Source organism: Chaetura pelagica, unplaced genomic scaffold (assembly GCF_000747805.2).
Source record: "Chaetura pelagica isolate M959 unplaced genomic scaffold, ChaPel_1.0 scaffold24, whole genome shotgun sequence".
NCBI classification, from domain to species: Eukaryota; Metazoa; Chordata; class Aves; order Apodiformes; family Apodidae; genus Chaetura; species Chaetura pelagica.
Window position 1 is genome coordinate 4,085,482 of NW_009953077.1, and position 19,598 is coordinate 4,105,079.

A 19,598-nucleotide genomic window follows, 5' to 3' on the forward strand; every position below is an offset into this window, starting at 1 on the left:
AGACACACATTTAGCCAGCCCAGGAACTGAGGCTTCCAGGGCAACCAGCTGGAAATAGGGAATACTGGATTTGTAAAGCTGAGTGGTGTAGCAAGGCATCTCCAACTCTTCTCTGAGCAACCTCACTACAGCCATGAGGCAAGATGGGAGCTCCTGCCCCATGTCTCCAGCTGAGGAACCTCAGGCAGGTTCAGGTCCATCAATCTCCCTAACCTCCCCTGAAGCCATTCTCCAGTACTGCAGGCTTCTCCAAACCCTCAAAGCAGCAAGGAAACCAGCTTCAATGGAACAAAAACATCTACCAATTCATTACAAAAATAGAAATTCATAATAAAGTGTTTCACACCAACAAGTGCCAAAAACAGAGGTCAAATCAGCAACACCAACCCCCCTGTTCCTAAGCAGGGCAGGGAGTCACCCCAACACCCTCCTCCCCAGGTCAGCTATTTCAGTGCCAAGTCTGCAGAAATGCAGGGGACACCATGGCCCAAACCAGGGTGTGGCAGAACATCCCCCAGGCTTGTCTGTGGGTCTGCCCAACCCACACAGGGCTGCAAGAGGGAAGGGGATTAACTGGGTGATGGAGAGACACCCCCTGCAGCAATGCTGGCCAGCACTGGTCTGCCCTGCACACACCTTCCTCCAGGAAACTGTCTTGGAGCTATTAACACCAGGCATAGAGCTGGTCCAGGTCCCTCCTCCCCACTCTTGCTCCAGCCTGACCTCCCAGACATCCTGCCCACATTCTTTACCTTGCAGCTGCATCCAAGAAATGCAGTTCCACCCAATGTCAGAAAGCCCAGCAGCAACTGCAGAGCTCTGAGTAGGCTGGAAGATGAGAAAACCCTTTTTATTCTGCATGAAAATAGGAGAAAGGAAGGGTAAAAGGAGTGGAGTAGATCAGTCCAAACATAGCTAGAGGTTTGGTCTCCTGTCAGCTTGCTGCAAGGCCAGGATTCTCTCCAGGGCAGCTGGTCTCACCCCCCATGGCAGCATCAGTGCTTTGCAAACAGCCCCCTGCAGTGGCTGCCCAGCTTGGTGCCAGGCTCTAGGCAAGGGACTGTGCCCTGCAGCCACCCTGCCCTACTGCTCCCCAGGGAGGGCAGGGGTGTCACTGCAGGAAACTGTCCAGCCGGGCTTGGCTGCTGCTGGAAGACGTGGAGGGAGCTGCAGGTGCTGGCCTGGAGAGGTTCTTCTTCTTGCGCCTCACAGCTAAGGGACGGATCTCTGTCAGGTTGGTCTGAAGGTAAAAACTATCAAGGAAAGTACAGACCACGATCCCCTAGACACCAGTGATCCAATATCTGCTGCAGAGCAGCCTGAACCACAGGCCTGGGGCCTAGCCACCCATGTGCACCCAAAGAACTCCCTGTGAGTCAGGGAATGCTTCCCATGTCTGTGCTATCCCCTTGCACACACAACTGTGTTTAAGCACATCCACTGGAGCTTCAATATCTGCCCTGCATGGCAAAGCCAGGATGTAGTGCAGGGGAGAAGAGCAACCCCAAGGAAAAGCCCTTAGAACAACAAGTCCCTTTTAACTCCCATGCCCTTCAGAGACACAGAAGACACCCTGCAGCACTGAGGGGCAGGTACAGGCCATGCCCACATCAGGCTGGCAGCCTGGGCACAGCTGGCCCCAGAGACTTGCTCAAGCATCTCCCTGCCTTTGGGTTCCTCCACCCCACCAGCAAGGCCAGAGAAGCAGCACTCCAAGGTCATGACAAAGGCTTTGGCTGCACAGGCTGGTGGGCACACATCCAGGAGGAGGCTGCACTCTGGTGCTGCTCAGGGCACAGGCAGCCCCTGAAAATTGTGATTTCTAGTTGATATCACTGCTCTGGATGAGCCTGATAATGCTCTTGGCAAGTTCAGGTCCTTGATACCTTTGCTGAGCTCAGACTTACTCAGAGTTAGACAGAGAGAAAAGCCTGATGGTTCATTGAGGATCCCAGCCTCTGGCTGGCTGGGGGACAGGACTCACCACGATGACTGAGACTGAAGAGAAGGAACAAAGATGAGGTCCCCACAGCATCACTGCTGCCACATGAGCTGCAGGAAAGGATACAGGCTGTATGAACTTTGTTCTACCTCCCAAGCCATTGTAGCCCATCCTCACCTAGGAGAGAGAAAGAAATAAGCCTGGAGCAGCAGCAGAGCCTTGGTGACCTCTCCTCGTGTGGGTAATGGGGAAGGGGAACCCTTGCAGGCCACAGTACTAGGGAGGGGTCACAAGAACCTGGAGACAGCACTTGTGTTCATCCCTCACCTTTGGAAAAAGACAGTTCCAGTGACAAAATCCTGCTGCTTGGAAGGCTTGGCTTGTTTCAGAATGTGCCCAAGATACCCAAACTTTACTAATACCCTTGGGTCTGAGGAGTATGAGGAAAACACCCAAAGCTCCAAGGAGGTGGAGGAATGGGACATGAAGGGCCATTTAATCTAATGCCGGGAAGGGAATGAGCATCTGCCATCCCTAGAGCTCTGCAGAATTGGGAAGTAGCCAGGTCACGCTCCAAGATTTATGTTCCACACACTGTATGTGGCAAGGTGAAAGCCTGATTCCCTTCCTCCTGCAGGGTCACTTCAGGACAGAGGTGTGCAGTGCCAGCCCTCAACAGGCTCACCAGCTGAACAGTCCTACTTACAGTGCCCATGTTTTTGTGGGGACCCAGCAAGCTACCCGAAGATGGCTTCTTGGAGAGAACAGAGTTCCTGATGAAAGCTGGCAAGAGTCCTTTGAGAGCATCATCCTCCAGATCATCTGCCCAGTTCTGTCCCACAAAATAACAAGAAAAGCCCTTTAACCAGCATGATCTGCTGAATTTAGTCCACATGCAGAGAGCACTAATAACACAGATATTTAGGGTAGTAGCTACTGCTATACCACGTGTCAGGCCAAAGAAGAGCAGCTTCAAACCTCCCACTGGAGCTCCTGTGGAGCAGCTCCTGGAAGGCAAGACATTGCACCCAGCAAGGCTGGGAGAACAGCCTCTTTTCACTGACCCCACAGCCCTTATGGTCAGCCCCACAGCATGTTTGCCAAGCACATGTGACACAGGATAATCAGCAAAAAGCACGTGTGTCCCCACCCTCCCTCTCCTGCCCAATTCCAGGAGGCCTGAGGCAACAATACAGTGTTTCTAGGAGACTGTGAAGCAAAACACTTTGAAGCATGTACTGTGTGGTACTACAGATGGGCTGGTCTATGGTCACAGCATCTCCTACATGGAGAAAATGGGTCCTTTATCCCAAGCTCATTAACAGCAGAATCAAAGAGATGGTGTAAAAACTCAAGATTAGTCCTTTTACCTCCACTGCTTCCTTCAGAACTTTCTTCGCCAGATTTACCACAGGAGGCCTGTAAGAAGCCCAAGGAGCAAATCAGCAGAGATTTATTGTTCAAGTGAAGCTGGCAAGGACAGACAAGGCCAAGCAGATGATGATGAAACTTGCAGCATAACATCAGGCAGCTGTAGAGCCATCTGATCTCACACAGCAACTTCCAAAGAAGCAAAACTTTCATCTCCTTCAGAAGCAGAAACAGGAGGGAAAACTCACGGCTTTTTTTCCAGCTTCCGCCTTTTTGCAGGGCTGAGGAGAGATCTGCAGGGTGGATGCTCAGGGGTGTCCACATCAAACGTGGCATCTAGATTGATCTCATCACTGTCGGCCGGGCAGTGCAGCTTCGGGTGCTGCAGGTCCACGGGAGCAGGGCTGCAAGGCCATGCACAGTGTCAGCCACCAGGAGGCCACCCCCTGCCACCCATCATCGGAGAGCAAGACAGAGCTGTGTGCCAGCTATTGAGCTGAAGGGCAGCAGTGAAATCAGGATCAGAGCCCCCTTCTGCTTTCAAGTCACAGAAAGGACAATCCCAAAGTCAACATCCTGAGCTATTGTTGGCTCTCAAGTGGTCCATGCTACAAGAGCAGCACTCAGGGCTCAAATGAGATACTGGCATGCTGCTGCTCCATATGCACAACCCAGTTTGCTGTACTGGGGTAGCAGCCCAAGCTCCTCAAACAAAATGCCTTGATAAAAATGTAAAAGAAGCCATTTTTAGGCTAGGTTCCTCTGCCTGGCTAAGATCTCTGGTCCCTATGCACCAGGCCATGCTCACTGGAAGGCCAACTATGAGGTAACCAGAAGAGCAGCTTTAGGGATATTGCCCTGGCAGGACATAGTGACAAAGCGTTTGTCAAAACCCAGTCTGCTCTTCTGTCCCATCCTGACACTAACCCTGCAAAACACACTTTTTCCAGGTAAACCAAACACCATCTTGTCAGCAACAAGAAAAGAAAAAAAACAAACAACAAAAAACAACCAGAACAGAAAATGGGATACAAGGAGCAAGATGACCATGCTACTGCAATGCCTGCCAGGCCAGCAAATTCCTGCTTCCCCAGCTAGTTCAACTGTCAGCTCTTTCTTTGGACTCACCATCTCTGTTCTTGGCCTGTATCTGAGGGTGCACTTCACTCACCTTTCTAAGACTAGTCGACTGAGTGTCTCTCTGGTTACAGATGGGACTTTCAGAGTATCCTGCAGGATGTCTATCTTCTTCTTCAAACTCTGGAGGGAGAGTAGACAGTGAAATAAGGAAAGATTGAGTATCAGATACTCTGCCTCTTTTCCATAAAGGTGAAGCTCAGACGTGGGGCAGACAAAAGAAGTAAGGTGGGCTGGGTAATCTAGTCACTGAGCAAAAGCCAGCATAACTCCTGGCTTTGCAGCTGCAGGCCGTGGCCAGCTGCCAGTTACTGCAGACTGAGGAAAGGTAATTCTCACCAAGATCTCCTTGTCCGCATTCTTCAGATCCTTCTGGGTGCTTTTTAATTCCTCCTTTGTCTTCTCCAACTCTGAAACTGTTTTCTGCAGCTGCAGAATAAAGCCCCCCAAACAGCAGAGCACCAGTTAGCAGGGGAGGCTGCAGGTCCCCCAGGAGAGGCACATTCTGTGACACCCGCTGCTTTCCCCCGTTTCAGAGCTTGGTTTCCCCAAGGCAGCTTCTCGCCAACCTCTCCTGTATCCGAACAGCTGAATGCTCCGATGCATTGCCTGCTCAGTTCCTTAAGCTGCCTGCAGAGGGATCTCCAGGGCTGCTTGCCCAGCAGAAACCTTTCTAAAGCCCTTCCCGAGCATTTATGCCTGGTGGTGACAGCTTCTCCTTTCTGTAACACTTGGTGGTTGCATTCTGAATTCCTGTGGAACTTCAGATGAACCAAATCCCAGGAATTATGAACCACAGACTGGGTGATAGTTGTGCATCAGCAGCACTGGGACAGGGACAAGCCTGATTCAACAGGGAAGCATGGCCTGGTACCACATCAGAGACTTCTGTGGTTCCAGGGGCCTGGACCAGCCCACAGAGTGACGGTACAGTCAGCTCCCCATCAGCCCCGTGCACTGACTCGCATCCTCCTGACCCAAGCTGGTGACTGCAGCTTGGCATGAACTCAGCCAGAAGCAGCTCCATTCCTGCAGCAGCACCTCATGGAGGGGGTTACCTTCCTTGGGGAGCATCTCAGGGATCTGAGAATCTCGTTCTCCATTGGAGGGGACCACAAAAGCTATGGCTAGGCCAAACCCACCCACAGTCTCCCAGAATGTGAGCTTGGACAGGCATGTCCCAGGAAACATTTGTGCACACACTTTCACAAGGACTTGCTTCCAGAACCAATAGAAAGCAGTTCCTAACCCAAGCCAACAAAGCCTAGCAAGGGCTGGAGGAGAAGCACAGCAGCAGAGGTGTATCAGCAGCTGCAGGCTCTGCACCAGAGCCACCTGCACATCCTCACCACAGCTTGGAGACTTCTCCTGCCTGGGCCCAGCAACACACAGGAGTCCTGGCCCAGTTCAGTCAGATGAAAGGATAGGCTGGGTGTGACTGTGGTTGTGCCAAGCCAGGGCTAAGCCCTGCTCAACTGGTGTTGGCTCCAAAACCCTTTCCACCTTTCCCAGGGGCCCGATTCCGCATCAGCAAGAGGCTGGTGGCAGAGCCAGCTCACACTTGACCACGTGGCAGGATGAAGGCAGTTCTACTTCCAGAGCCCAGTGAAAGCAGTAAAGTCCCTGTGTGTTACTGCCTTCTAGTCCAGGCTGCTGCCCAACTGCAGCTGGCTCTGTACGTGTTGCCCCACCAGTGTCCCCAGAGACTGCACTCCTGAAAACAGCCCCAGAGCTGCTCACTCACCACAGCATCACACCCTGACCCAGAAATCCCATCCTGACACTGCCACACCACCCAATCTACTCACATAGTGCTCAGTGTGGGAGGGGGCCACAGTTATTGACAGGGATCTACAGACCGCATGTCACCCTGCCCACTCTCATCCTTCCTTTACCTTGTTATTGACCAAAAACAGCTCCTTCTTCAGCTTCTCTGTCATCTCACTAGAGATCTTCCGAGCCTCCTTCAAGTTTTCATATTCCCTGCATAGAGACCAGAAGAGTCATGCTGTTTGTGAGAGGAATAAGCTAGAACTTCTCAGAGACGAGCAAAGATGCTTAATTTGAAGCTCTGCAACTGCAGAACCACCAGAAAAAAAAACAAACCAAAAAACAGGAGACACAAAACCCCTTAGGGAACAGAGCTGAATGTATCAACACTGACCAAACAGCATGTCAAACATACCACTGCACCACAGGGGAGAAAAAACCTGCATGGGATCCCATGCCTGAGAACAGGACCTGAACAGATTTCACCAGCAAAAGAGAAACCAGATCCAGACACAGCCAGGGGAAAAGACAGACAGACAACAGAGCAGCCTACATGCTGGCAGCAAATAGAGGACTTTGCTTTAAATGACTTTTCAGAGACTTCAGACTATTGGCTGTGCACATTCATTCCCAATTACACCACAGGGACACTTGCCTCATTACAGCTCTGTATCAAAGCTGCAATTATTCAGCTGCCATCAGAAGGGCCCCAAAGAAGCCCTGGTTTTGCCCAGCAGGACCAGATGGATGTCCAGGTAGGGGAGGGCAGCAGTGAGGATTTGCCTTGCCAGAGAGTGCCCAAGGCCACAGCTGCACAGAGGGAGCAGAGGGTACAACCTGCAACCCCTCATCCACTCATTCCCCCCTAGGCATGAGAGGAGCATGGAGGGAATAATCGTCATCTCCTCATAGGTGCACTGACAACTCTGGAGCCCGTTCCCATGGTGACACACATGTTACTACAGTGACAACAGGAACAGTTCAGTGTGACAGGCTCCAATCTAGGTCCCCAGGATCTGTCAGTCAAAACCCACTGGAGGCCCAAACAAGCAGTGAGAGCCCCAGAGCCTGCGTGCATGCTGGGACTCAGAGGGTTCCCCCGGGCACACCCAGGACAGCACGAGCTGGCCGTGCCAGGCCTGCAGCACCTACTTTTTCAGGGAGACACAGTAGATGGCAAGCTGTTCTACTGCTGCCTGCCCAACTCCCATCTCTCTGATCATCTCCTCCACTTCGGGGCGCTGGCTCTGAAGCAACAGCTCAATCCTGCACAAAAAAAAGAAAAAGTATCCTGAGCTCATGAGTCACAAGCAGAGCTGGGAAACAGACTGGAGCCCTGATCCCTCCCAGAGAGCTGATGCAGGCTCAGCTCCTGCTGCATACACTCTGGGTGTCACAGGGGAAGAGAGACAACTGCCCCACCACAAGCAGGGCTTTTTGCTAGGGATGAGTAGCACCAAGTGGACAGACTAGAGAAGGGGCAGTTGTACACACATACTGCACACAGGGCTGATGGCCCAGCTCTTGGGCCACATAGCCCTGTGGCCGAGTGTTCTTGGGCTGGGATTCTCCCTCGGTGTCCCCTGATGGCAGGAATGGCATGTAGCCACAACTTGAAGCACTAGAGATGAGGCCAGGGCGCACAAAGTACCATGTCGTGCTGCTGTCTAAAGAGCAACTGCCTAGAGACACAGCAGGGACAAGCACATGGACAGGCAAGGTGCTCATGCTGCAGTTTCCAAACTTACAGGATAAGACAACCCCGTGTGTGGAGGTGGATGTTGCAGCAGCACAGTTGGACCCCTTCCTCCCTCTCTGAGAAGGGGGAGGCACACAGCCCAGCCTGCAAGGCCCAGAATCTCACCGCTCCATGGTTTTCAGCTTGTTCCGCAGACGACGGGCTTCCTCCTTTGAACTCCTGTTATCCTCCTGCTGCTGCTCCAGGAATTTCATCTGCTTCTGCAGAGAAGCAAGTGCACACAGACCGTTAGGAAGGCTCCAGGGATTGTTAAGAGAAATATCCTGGCTTATGCGCACTGCAGGCAGCTGGGAGGGTACACTGGCTCTTAATGCCATCAGCACCTCAGCAGCCCAGGATTAGGGAGAGCTCGGCTCCCTCCCGCTGCACCTCTCGCTCAGCTCCTGGTGAGTGCAGCAGAGTCTCTGTGCTCATCACAAGATGAGTCTGGTGCAGAAACAGTCTCAGCTTCCATTTCTGCTCATAGGGTTGTGCAGTACCCTGTCCAGAACCACTATTAGTTTTTCAAAAGCAAGGGAGCCCATGGCAAGCAAACCTGGCTATTGATTTCTCCTCTGTGCACAGCTGATACCTTTGCTTAAGCCTCCCAGCTCTCCTTACCATCAGCTGCTTCAAACACACTCAGGAATGAAAAAAAAAGATATCAGCCAAACCAGGCACCCACTGGGCACTTCTCTCACCTGCCTGGAGAAGCTGAAGCCGATCACAGCCATCACCTCCCCAGGCTCTCCAGCAGAGGCAGCAGCAACCGAGAACCTCAGCCGAGCTGAAAACGCGCAGCTCTGCAGTCTGGCAGAGAACAGGGGAAAGCTGCCTTGAATTAGCACCGTTTGGATGTGGCTGTGTTGTCTGGGCTCGTGTGTGCCTGGGGACCTTGCACAGCAGCTTCAAAAGGTTCTGGGCCTGATTTCAGCACACTGCTGACGCCAGGAGAGGCCTGGCCAAAGACCCTCCTCCTGGAAAGCTCCCTGCCACGCAGAAGTTTAAGGATTTTATCTGCTTCCTGCCACAGAAAAAAAACAAATGGCTGTGAAACCACTGTGACTCTGCAGAGGGTCAGCACTGCAGGCTCATGTGTTGCTCTGGCTTAAGCAAAGCCCATCTTTGACTCTTCCTGACCTGAGCTCCCTTCACTTCAGATCCCCAAAGCAGTGTTTTGTGCCAGGTTAGAGCAGACTCCCCAGCCTCAGACAGGCTGGAAGGACAGCAAAAACAAGGTTTCGGCAGCAACTAGCTGCTAGCAGAAGACAGGAGGGGTTCACAGCCTGTGGGCTTGACCTGCGTCACTGCTGGTTAAGCCTGTATTTTCACTGCAGAAGTTCAGTGCTTTAATCTTTAATGATGCAGTATAAGACAGAGCTTGGCATTCAACTGGGAAGCCCTGAACACCACAGAAAAGATATCTCCAGGTCCCTAATCCTTCTGCCCTGCCCAGTTTTCATTAGAAGGACTTAAACATATACAGAGGGTTTTGCAAAAGGCAAGAGAACAACAGAGCCTCCTCCTGAGGTGCCAGGCAGGAAAGCCAAGCACAGAGGCATTGAGTTGAGCAGCAAGCACCGGCTTCCGCTGCTGTAATTGTTTCTGCAGGAGTCGGGAGCATCCGAAGTGTCCTGCCACTGCTACAGCTGGGATCCCAGGAGAATCTCTGGCATGGTACAGGCCCAGGCTGCCTTCACACCCAAACAAATTGGATATAATTCCATAGGAGACAAAATCAGTAGTGCTGGCTCACAGCAAGGCCTGTTTGGCATTAATTCCCTCTGCCCTGTGATAGCACCACACTGCTAGTGTCAAGCAGGCTTCCCAGACTTTCCTCTGAGGAAGAGCCCAGCTGCAGGTGACATACAGCAAGACAACCCCGCAACCCATCTACAAGCTCTCCCTGGGCTACTTCGCCTTGCAGCTCCAGGAACATGATGCAGTTTAGGATATTGTGTCATATCTGCACTCCAAAGAGCAGAGATCTTGGAAAGTGCAAGTGACCCCTACCCAGCCTTTCAGCCTACAGCTACCAACCCCGGCTGTCCAAGCCCCATCTTCTGGTGACAGACACGTCATCATCACACAGCAGACACTGCCCAGCCCAGCACCAAGGCAAAGTCATTCTGCTCACTACAAGTCATCCCAACAAAGCAGCTCCTGCTCTTACTCTCTTCCACTTGCTGTTTACGCACAGTACATGACTACACACTGAGTCACAGCACACAGAAACACAACAGGAATAGTTGATTCCTGGACTTCACATTACTAACCTAAGGAAAGCCCTGGCAACCAAATGGAGACAGGAGAGTTAGCTGGATCAAATCCCACTCAACTGAAGCTTGGAATTCCTCCTCCATATATTTCAGTTTGATTTCTCCTCTAGTGAAATTAAGAAACTAATTTTCCTTGAATCCCACCTGGCCTAAACCCATTTCAGAAGAACATTCGTCTGCAGGGAGCCAGTGTCTCAAGCAATGGACACTGGGGCCAGTTCCCTCCCTCTGTTCACACTGCTGCCTTTACCATCAGCACTGCCACCTCCTTAGCAAGGCTCAGCCAGTGTCCCCCAGGCTGGGCTGGCATCTCTCCCCCACACTGGCCACCTCTGTTCTGAATGCAAAGCCACCTGTACATGAGCCTCCAGTCTGGCTTTGATGCCTCTTGACTCACCCCCGGGTGGAGTGCACTAGGGACCTCCAGCCCTGGCTTTGTTTGAACAAACCCACTGTGGAAACTCAGCTGCACTGCCCAGCTGTCATCCAGAGACTAAGGAGACAGGAGTGTCCAGGCACTAGACCCAAAATCCAACCAACACAATCACATCATGAGTAGGGTCTGCAGACATCTTCAACAAAACTAACCCCGACTGCACAATGGTTAGTGCTGAAGTCCTCTTGGGGACAGGAAAGGTACCTTGAGAGAGGAGCACAGCATCTCTGTCTCTCCCAGCACCTTCTGAAGCGACTCTATTGTGGCATTGCGCACATCCAGAGTGTCCCTCAGCCCATCCACAATGGCCTGGCATTCCCGCTTTTCTTTCTCTGGAGAGAAAAAAGAGAAAGGTCATGGCCTGCTCACCCAGACTGCAGCTGCCCCACAGCAGCAGGAGCACAACAGACAGACGCCACGTGCAGTCTCAGGCTCCAGGCTGCTCAGAGTTGGCCACTCATTTCCCTAAGTGCTGTCTGCACCAGGGTCTGTGCTGAGCAATTGCTTCTCCCAGTGCCAGCAGGCTTCAAGATTTTCTTTACTAAAGATAACAAGTTCCCTTTAATAGCTTCCCAGTGCCAGCCCAGCTACCACTAAGCTGCTGCATCTTAACTCTTGCATGTTCTCACAGCCAGGATTGCACAAGGAAAACTGTTCTTGAGTGACATCAAGCTGTCCCAGCACTGGAGAGCAGGGCCCCCAGCTCATCCTCTTCCTGATGGAGCCTTACACGTGGGGAAGCCCCCTGGGGGCTGTGGGGCAGCTGTGTGCAGTGATCCACCATGCTTCTCTGTCACCACACTGCGGAACCTACCTTTGCCACAGCACCAACAGAAAAAGGCAAGAGGCAGGGAAGCAGAGCTCTGCTGGACACTAGGCCTTTGCAGGACACACGACAGCTTGAGTGGATTCCCCAGAGCAGCCCCTTTTTGCAAGTCACAAAAACTGTTCTTCCCCACTCAGGCAACCCAGGAACAAAGCACGTGCCTCATGACCACCAGAGAAGGTGGTGGAAAACAACACTGGATTTCAATGTGTTTTGTTGAGACAAGGGAGGAACAGCTCACAAAGCAACAAACACCATCAGGAGCTGACATCTGTAAGCAGGGAACAGCCAGCATCACGGGAAAGCTTGAGGCAGTTGGGCAATGAGGGAAAGCAGCAACCTTTCCATCTAATCCTACTGAAAAGCAGGGTAAACTCTTCAACTCAGCATCTTCTGTCTTTGCTAAAGATTTCCATGGCTCCAGCCTGATGACAGAGGACAGCCAGTCAGTGCCTTTCCAAACAGCTGTTTCTCTATCCAAACAATGCAGATTCACATTGTGCCACCATGTCCCATGGAAGCATGACCTGCAGTGCAGCTTCACTGCTCGATCAGACAGTAAAAGAGCCATGTGGAACTGGGGAAGAAAAGAACAACATATTCCAGCAGAAGCACACAAGTGGCTAAAGAAACAAATTTCTTTCCAAGTAAAGCATTTTTGCTCCATTGATCTGAATAACCCATCCTTGCCAGAGGCAGCACAGCCTAGAGATGCTCCTCTGCATTTGCAGGGACTCCACATCCACCAAAAGAGTTAGGGCTTCCCCCTCCTCCGCTCCCAGTCGCCCAGAAGCAGATGGCAGGAGTCAAACCTCCCCATGCTGCAGGAATGAGTTTTCAACTCATTCAGAGCACCTCCCACAGAGCCTGCTGGGTCTGCTCTGAGCTCTGCACCTCTAGAGCCATCTGCAAGCTGAGCAAAGACTGACAATTACACAGCTCCTCTACAGCATGCAGCACAGAGCACATCTTTACATAAAGAATTTATACACAAGAACCACCAGAGAGCAGAGTGCCCACAGCAAAGGAGGCAGGAGGTGGGAAGGAGCTTCTCATTTCCAGTACGAACAGAGAACGGGACAGGGAATGTCAAATCCAACCTCTACTCACCAGAAGCTGAGAAGATGAGCAGGCCTTGGAGCAGTTTTTCTTGGATAACATCCTAGCAAGAATCCCAGCCACCTTCCTCAGCAGATCTGGCTCTCTACCAACTCACTAAACTCAACCGAGCTGGCAAGAGAACAGGCCTCAGAATAGAGACATGCAGACCATCCAGTTCTGCTCTCAGGCTAAGGACCAAATCCTCAGTCTCCTGGCTATTCATGCCTGTCTCGTGCAGGCAGGAAAGACGGCTCCCGGGGCGTGGGTGAGCCCCCAGCATTCTTTAAAGATTCCCCCCCTCCACTTCTGCTAGTGTGTCTTTGGATTTCTGTCACTCAGACTGACATTTTCCTTGCACTGCTCATGACTCATGTTCTGATGACAGGCTGCCTACAGATGATGCTTAAAACCCATCGACAAGTCTCCAAGGCTTTTGCTTTTCCTGCCTCCCTCAAACATCCTCTAAAATTAAAGATGGGAAGGATGGGAACTCACACGCTGAACTCCGTCTGCTCTTCGCACGACACACGTGACACTGCAACAGCCAAACAAACCCAGAGCCTTCCCACTGCTGCTTGGGCACCACTTTTACCCCCCTCATCTCTTAGAAGGAACAAGCCCTCGTCACATACAGCTGTGAGTTTCTCAGTGAGCAAACCAAGAGCTTTGGAGCAGGCTGGCTGAAAGCAGATATAGCTGTGCTGCACTTTTGTAGCTTGTGATTAGCAAGAGAGGCAAAAACCTGCATGTATGTCTCTAGATTTGCAGAGAGCTCCCCTTTTACAGCAAAGCTGGGCAAGGCTGTGGACTCTGGCTCTGTCACACAAGCCTTGTACAGCTTTAGGTAGCTTGCTTTGGAAAAAGCTCTAAAGAAGCTGCTCCAGCAACAGAGTTTGCAGGCTGCACTCTGGCCTCAGAACAGGCTGGGCTCTGCACAGGGGTTCCTCAGGCCTGGACAAAGCACCCAGCACAGACACAGCCCAGGCTGCTGATCCCCTGCAGGTAGCTGGAACTCACCTTTCATGGAGAGCTGAGCCTTCACCTCGTCCAGTTCATTCTGAAACACAACATAGAAAACCCCATTAGGAAATGCCCTGCAGAGAAGCTTTCACCAGATCTTAAAAAGATCCAAGAGGTGTCTAAGCAGGACATTTGCACAGACCAGGTGCTAAGGATGGAACACGAGAGCAGCAAGCACCAAGTTCTCAGCAACTACATCATGGGGAATGCAAACAGCACCTCCAACTGGCATGCTTCAGGGGGAGAAAAGAAGATCCCAGTTTTGCCTTAGCCTTGTCAACCTTGTGTTTCTCACACTGTCAGTCATCTTGTTTTAGCCGAATAATTTTGGAAAGCTCTCAAGGAAACACAGGAAATCAGACTGGAACAATTTTTATAAGGTTTTACCTAAACAAGGCAATAAGGCAGAGATGTTGCCAGACTAACTGGATTGAGAGTTGCTTTGAACTGAAGTCAACTTTAATCAGTTGCAGGTGGGAAACAGTAGGATATATCCAAGCATCTGAAAAGGTAACCAAGCACATAATCAAAATGCACCAGCCAGCATTCTGATGGACACTGAGGTCACTGCAGATCAGGATGCTGATATGAACTAACAGCTCAGTCAAATGGCCATAAACAGATCACAGACCAACCAATCTACACCAAAGTGAGGTCGTGCAGCGACTCCTGGGTGCCACAAGGGTTTGGGGGAGATCAAGTGTCTGTAATGCCTTCACTAAGGATCAGCAAGAGGAAGCAAATGCCTGTGGTTTAAATTCTAGATAACAAAGTGATCTGCCTTATGAGCACTGGCAAATAGCCAAAGGAAATGTAGAGAGGTTACACAGAGAAGCTATCTATATATAATACACATTTTTTTAAAATTGATGCACAAAATATATACAGGAGAGAGTCGACAGGAGATGACTTCAAAAGCTGTGTTAGAGAACTGCAGAGAGCACAGAACAAGTCAGGCAGGAACTGCAGTGGAATAAAACCACAGTAAAATGCCAACAACGCTGAGGCAAAGCACACAAATCTGTGCAACCCAGAATGCTACATGCAAATCTGAGCTGAGAATAGCAGAACCAGTGACCATTGATCTGAGGGGACCAGAGCAAAACTCTGATGGTGACAATAAAGACAGGAAAGAGAAGGTGGAATGTAAAGCCTAGTGAGCAGAGGGGACTAAGTGCAAAGCCTAGAGTTGACTTGGATTTGCCCCCAAGGGGACAACAGCTGGAGGGCTGACATGGTATTAACTCTGCTGCAGGAACTATCCTGAAGTAGCTTCCTCAGAGTCCTATTAGGAACGATTAGTGAGCTCACAAGATGTGCTAATTAGCATGATAGCAAAGAAATCCCAGGCTACTGCAGGCAGCTATGTAACATTACCTCATTCATCAACTTAATCTGAAATCCCCCATCCTCCACCACTGCACCTGAAGGCTGCTCCCAGTTTTCACTCCTCTGACAGAAGCTCTCCTCTCACTGCCAGCCTGAGTTACAGGACCACATTTTCCCAAGTTTATCCTGACCGCACACAGACAGCTCTCCTCCCAGGTTTCTATCCCCCCCCAGCAGGTTTACAGGCACGAATCCTCCTCCTCCTGACTCCTTTCTGCCAAGCTGAATGAGCTGAAGGTTCCTAGTCTCCTTTGGATGACAGGCTCTTAGCTCTTCAGATCACAAGTGACTGGAAATGTCAGGTTCCAGACAGCTTTACCACGGTGTTACTCCCAAAACTCACTTTTCCTGTTTTGGGAACAGCAACATGGAGACTGCCCTGATCACTGAGGACCATTCTTAAGAGCAATGCAAGATAAACCCAGACTCGGCACCCAGAAATGTTTAGACATGTTGCAGCATTCAGCCCGTGGTCTGCAGCTACTCCAGGGAACCAGTTCCCTCCCATGTTTCAGCAGAAAGCAGAACAGCCTCAGCACTCCTTTTATCACATACATTTCAGAGCAGAAGCAAGAGTGAAGACCACCACCAAAGACAATTTGGAGAATTCTGCAACAACAGGAATGTGTTTCAGATTATGAGGGAGCCATTCCAACTACTTTTAACTGGCAGTGTAAGACTCGTTCTCAGAAGAGTACCCCAAGCTTGTCTCCCCAGGACAACAAACAGCTTTCTCACTGAAGCACTCTCCCTCACTCCAGGCCAACCTTTTCATGGCAGGAAGCCAAATACTCATTTCAGGACATCTGCAGGCTGCACAGACACAGCTCCTGTTGATTACAGAGCCAAGTGCTGCTCTGTGCCCAGGCTGTTGGAGGGACAGGCACTAGTTGGCAACAATCCCTGGATGTGGGGCCCTTCCAGGTGAAATCACTTCAGGCCCAGGAAGTCACCAATCTTTTTCTCAGCTTCTAAAGAGCCCAAGGACAGTCCACCATGTGCCTTCCTTGCTGAACTCCCACCTAGGCCAAAAGCAGGTACCCCATTGCAGACAAAACTCCAGTCTAGCTGGACATTAAATCCCACCCACAATGGTCACCCATGTTCCCAAGGTGCTCCATGTCCTCCAGAAAAAAGGCAGCATAGAGCATGGAACTGGTGACAAACCAGCATGAGCCCAGCAGTAACCTGAATGAGAGCACAGGGTGGCAAATGCCCACACAAATGAACTACATGAATCTACACAGAAAATATTTTATTTTCCTGTTAGATAGTGCCCTCAGTGCCCACACGCTCAGGCCTGGATGCTGCTCTGACAGCCACACAAGGAACCCTCAGGATAAGGTACCATCAAGCTTGTTGAGCAAGAGTAGCTCCAGTCCTGCCCTTAAGCAAGAGACCAGCTCTTCAACAATGAGGGGATGAAGGAGGGGAAGGCTGGGGGAACCCACTGGGGCTCCTGGGGCAAGGGGGAGAGGGAACAGAAATCCTTTCTATGGTGATTTTCTCCAGTCAGCCCAGTTCTGAGTCACTCCTCTATTTACACTTGTGAGCACAGATCTGGATGTGCACTCAAGGCATGTTTATCTGCCCCGAGCCAATGAGCTGCTTCTGGGGCACGTGGCTACAAGGGCCCAGAGGGGGCTTTTCACTTCCCCAGCACAGGCTCTGGCCTTCTGCTCCTTCATGAGTGGTGCTGCCACAGGCATGAGTCTGGCTGGCTTGATTTTAAAAGCATATGATATACATAAAGTGTTGCCATGGCAACTGCTAATTATGGTAATTGCTGCACATGCTGATCCTAAACACAAGAGGGTACAAGCGTCCCGTTATACCAAAGTCAACCTATGACTTTTCTTGGAACAGATAACTCCAAGACACAAGGAGCCAAGTTTCAGCCACACTAAGCTACGAAGAATATGGAACAGCCCCTCTGTGTCCTCTCTTCTTACCCCCAGTTGTCCACACCTAAAGGTGGCACTGGGAGAACATCACTCAGCAGCCCAGCTCTAGCCAGGACCCTCCACCAGGGCCCCACTGTCCGTCACTGCTGGGGCACCTTCAGGCAGTCCCTCTCCTAAATTCTCTTGGGAAAGCACAACTTTATCACCACCCTGCCCCTGCTTCCTCACACAAAGAAACCTACCTGCAGAGAAGGAAGGAGGTGGCACTTCCTCCAACAGCCCCTCCTTTCCAGAGGGGTTAGCAGGGCTCACATGCAGCTGAGCCACAGACACCTGCAGCAGTTCATTGCATGTGGGATTTTCATTCTCCTGCCTTTTGGAAAAGTTCTGCAGCCTCATCCTAAAGGCTTTGAGACCTTAGTGAGAAGCAGGACCTGGATATTTATTTGGTGCTGGATCAGGAGTCACCACAGGAGATTTGGTCAGGGGGAATTCCAACCCACAGCATGGAGACTTCCTGACAACTGAGCTGAGACTGGGCCAGGGCTCAGAGGCAGAACAGAGACAGGCAAGAGACACTTCAGGTCTGAAACACGAGCCCAGCACAGTAAGCACCACCACAAGCAGCAGCAGTTGGCAGAGGACAAGCAGCCCAGGCCAGTCTTCTAGACACTGGAGCAGCACACAATGGATGAACCACCCAGTTACATTACCTGCAAAGTCTCTGCATCTGGTGCTGTCTGCTCCTCTGGGGCAACATCAAAAAACAGCTTACTGATGATGTGTCTTTTGCTGACCTAAACACAGGAGACAGAAGAGGGTGATGGGCACAGCTATGGAAACACAACGGATACGGAAGATAGGTGGAGGGGGAGAAGATACCATGTTGTGACAAGGCAGTGAAAGACAAGTCAGGTCATGTGCTCAACACCATCAGCTACAAGGCTTTGCTTTGGATCCTCAGAACAGCAGCAGACCTCCCCCTCAGTTTTGGGAGTATGACCACAACCAAACTCCTGAGCTGCACCAGGAAGACTCAGACATTTCTGAACCAAGCGCAGCCTGTTCTCTGGCAGCCAAGGCCCAAGCAGCTGACGCTGAGCTAACACGGTGCCAGATCCTAAGACAGAAGTACGTGCTGCTTTCTGCAGGCAGAAGGTGCTGTAATTGAATTTGATAGCTCTCCACACCTCCCCCATGCAGTTACAGCTTTGTGTTTTAAGTATTATATACAGTCATGACACCAGCTAATTGCATAGTTACTGCTACAGAAGATGTTATTTCGCGATAACTCCATGGTAACCCAGAGATGTAAGAGGCAGTGAAGAACTGAGGGAATCAACAAGTCAGGGAAGGAACAAAGGCCAAGACCTTGAAAGGAGGAAAGCGGCACAAACACAGAACAAGCCCAAGCTGCAGCTGGCTGAAGATCCACATCTGAGCATGAGGCAACTTCTCCTGCAGCCCCCCATCTCCTGGGGGCTTCAAGGCCGGTGACAGAAGCTTCAGAGAAATTCAGGTCTCAATTAAGCCACTGGATCCCCAAGCCTTGGCTTCCCATCTCCAAAGGCAAGGACATCCTTCCTTCCCTCCCCAGCCTTTGCTTTCCTCAAGGAGGGGCTGAGGGCTGCCAAACAGGCATTCCATATAAAGACCAGCAAAATGGGATGCTGATCTGAAGGGAAGCAGAAGGGTACTCCAGATACACAGGTCAGATGTCCTGATTAACCCCTTCCAGCCCTTTCCACCATTATGCCAATACTCAGCCATGAAAACCCAAGGACCCTTCCTAGAGAAGCTAAAATGTGGCCAGCAGCAGGGCATCCTCAGACCACTCCTTCTGATCAGAAGGCTGGCTCATGGGGTTTCACCCTTGAGGCCTTTAGGGAGACATTTTTGGGGAGAGAAAGTTCTCTCTATGAACCTTGTCCTGGCCTCACCACTGGTGCAGACCATGGCTCCTCAGTGCTGCCAAGCAGAGCATTGTGCCACAGCAATACAGATGTGTACAGATGTGATGGCATTACCTGGATTCTGCACTGCGGGCAAGTCCGGCTGGGCGCTGTGTCAAACCACTGGATGAGACTGAAGAAGGAAAGGAAAACATACAGTGAATCCTTAAAGCCCAGGAGCACTGCTCCCAGGGGCCACCCCCCAGCTCACCAGGGGACAGCAGGATGCCACTCCTTAGAAATTAAGAATAGAAACCCACACATCTTATCCAGAGGTACAGCTAACGGGAACACCGCATTCCAGCACGCGCACGCTACCTTCGCCTCCAAGACAATTCCCAGCTGAATTTAGCACACCAGCTTATATTTGCCAGGGCAGAGCCTTTAGAGAGCTCAGATCTCCCTGGGAGAGGCTGTTTGAACAACTGCAGCATGGCAGGAATGAAGGGATCCACAGGCAGAGCAGCACAAGGGCTGTCACAGCAGGATATGAGAGCCCAGAAGTGACCAGGCTGGTCTCTGCTCTGTGAGGGGATGAATTCAAACCTGTGGGGCTCCACGGGAAAGCTACTAATGCACCCTGCAGCCAAGCTATCGCGTCAGGCTCAGAACAGTTTATTTTTGGAGCAAGGCAGCAAGCTGGAGCTGGCAGGTTACTCTGGAAGCTCTTCCTCCTCCGTCGGTCCTTGGAGGCGAAGTGAGCCCGGGCGGTGCTGCTGGTGCAACGGCTGTG

General features: G+C 51.3%; 1 protein-coding gene across 1 annotated transcript; it reads right to left on the reverse strand.

The window, feature by feature from the left end:
- Window positions 1-1,111: 1,111 nt before the first annotated feature.
- TRAIP (TRAF interacting protein) lies at window positions 1,112-19,164 on the reverse strand. Its single transcript, XM_009996959.1, has 15 exons — window positions 19,160-19,164; window positions 18,941-18,998; window positions 17,627-17,710; window positions 13,618-13,657; window positions 10,878-11,005; window positions 8,085-8,179; window positions 7,373-7,486; window positions 6,346-6,433; window positions 4,790-4,879; window positions 4,485-4,573; window positions 3,562-3,717; window positions 3,313-3,361; window positions 2,649-2,774; window positions 2,069-2,119; window positions 1,112-1,240 (listed from the first exon to the last, which is right to left on the reverse strand). The coding sequence occupies exons 1-15, from the start codon at window positions 19,162-19,164 to the stop codon at window positions 1,112-1,114; spliced, it is 1,302 nt and encodes a 433-aa protein (XP_009995261.1).
- Window positions 19,165-19,598: the final 434 nt, after the last annotated feature.

Coding starts and splice junctions, on each gene's coding strand:
- TRAIP (XM_009996959.1), bottom strand. Junction 2,120..2,648: donor CCCACAAAAACATGGGCACT/GTAAGTAGGACT, acceptor TCTCTCTCCTAG/GTGAGGATGGGCTACAATGG. Junction 1,241..2,068: donor GAACAAAGTTCATACAGCCT/GTATCCTTTCCT, acceptor TTTTACCTTCAG/ACCAACCTGACAGAGATCCG.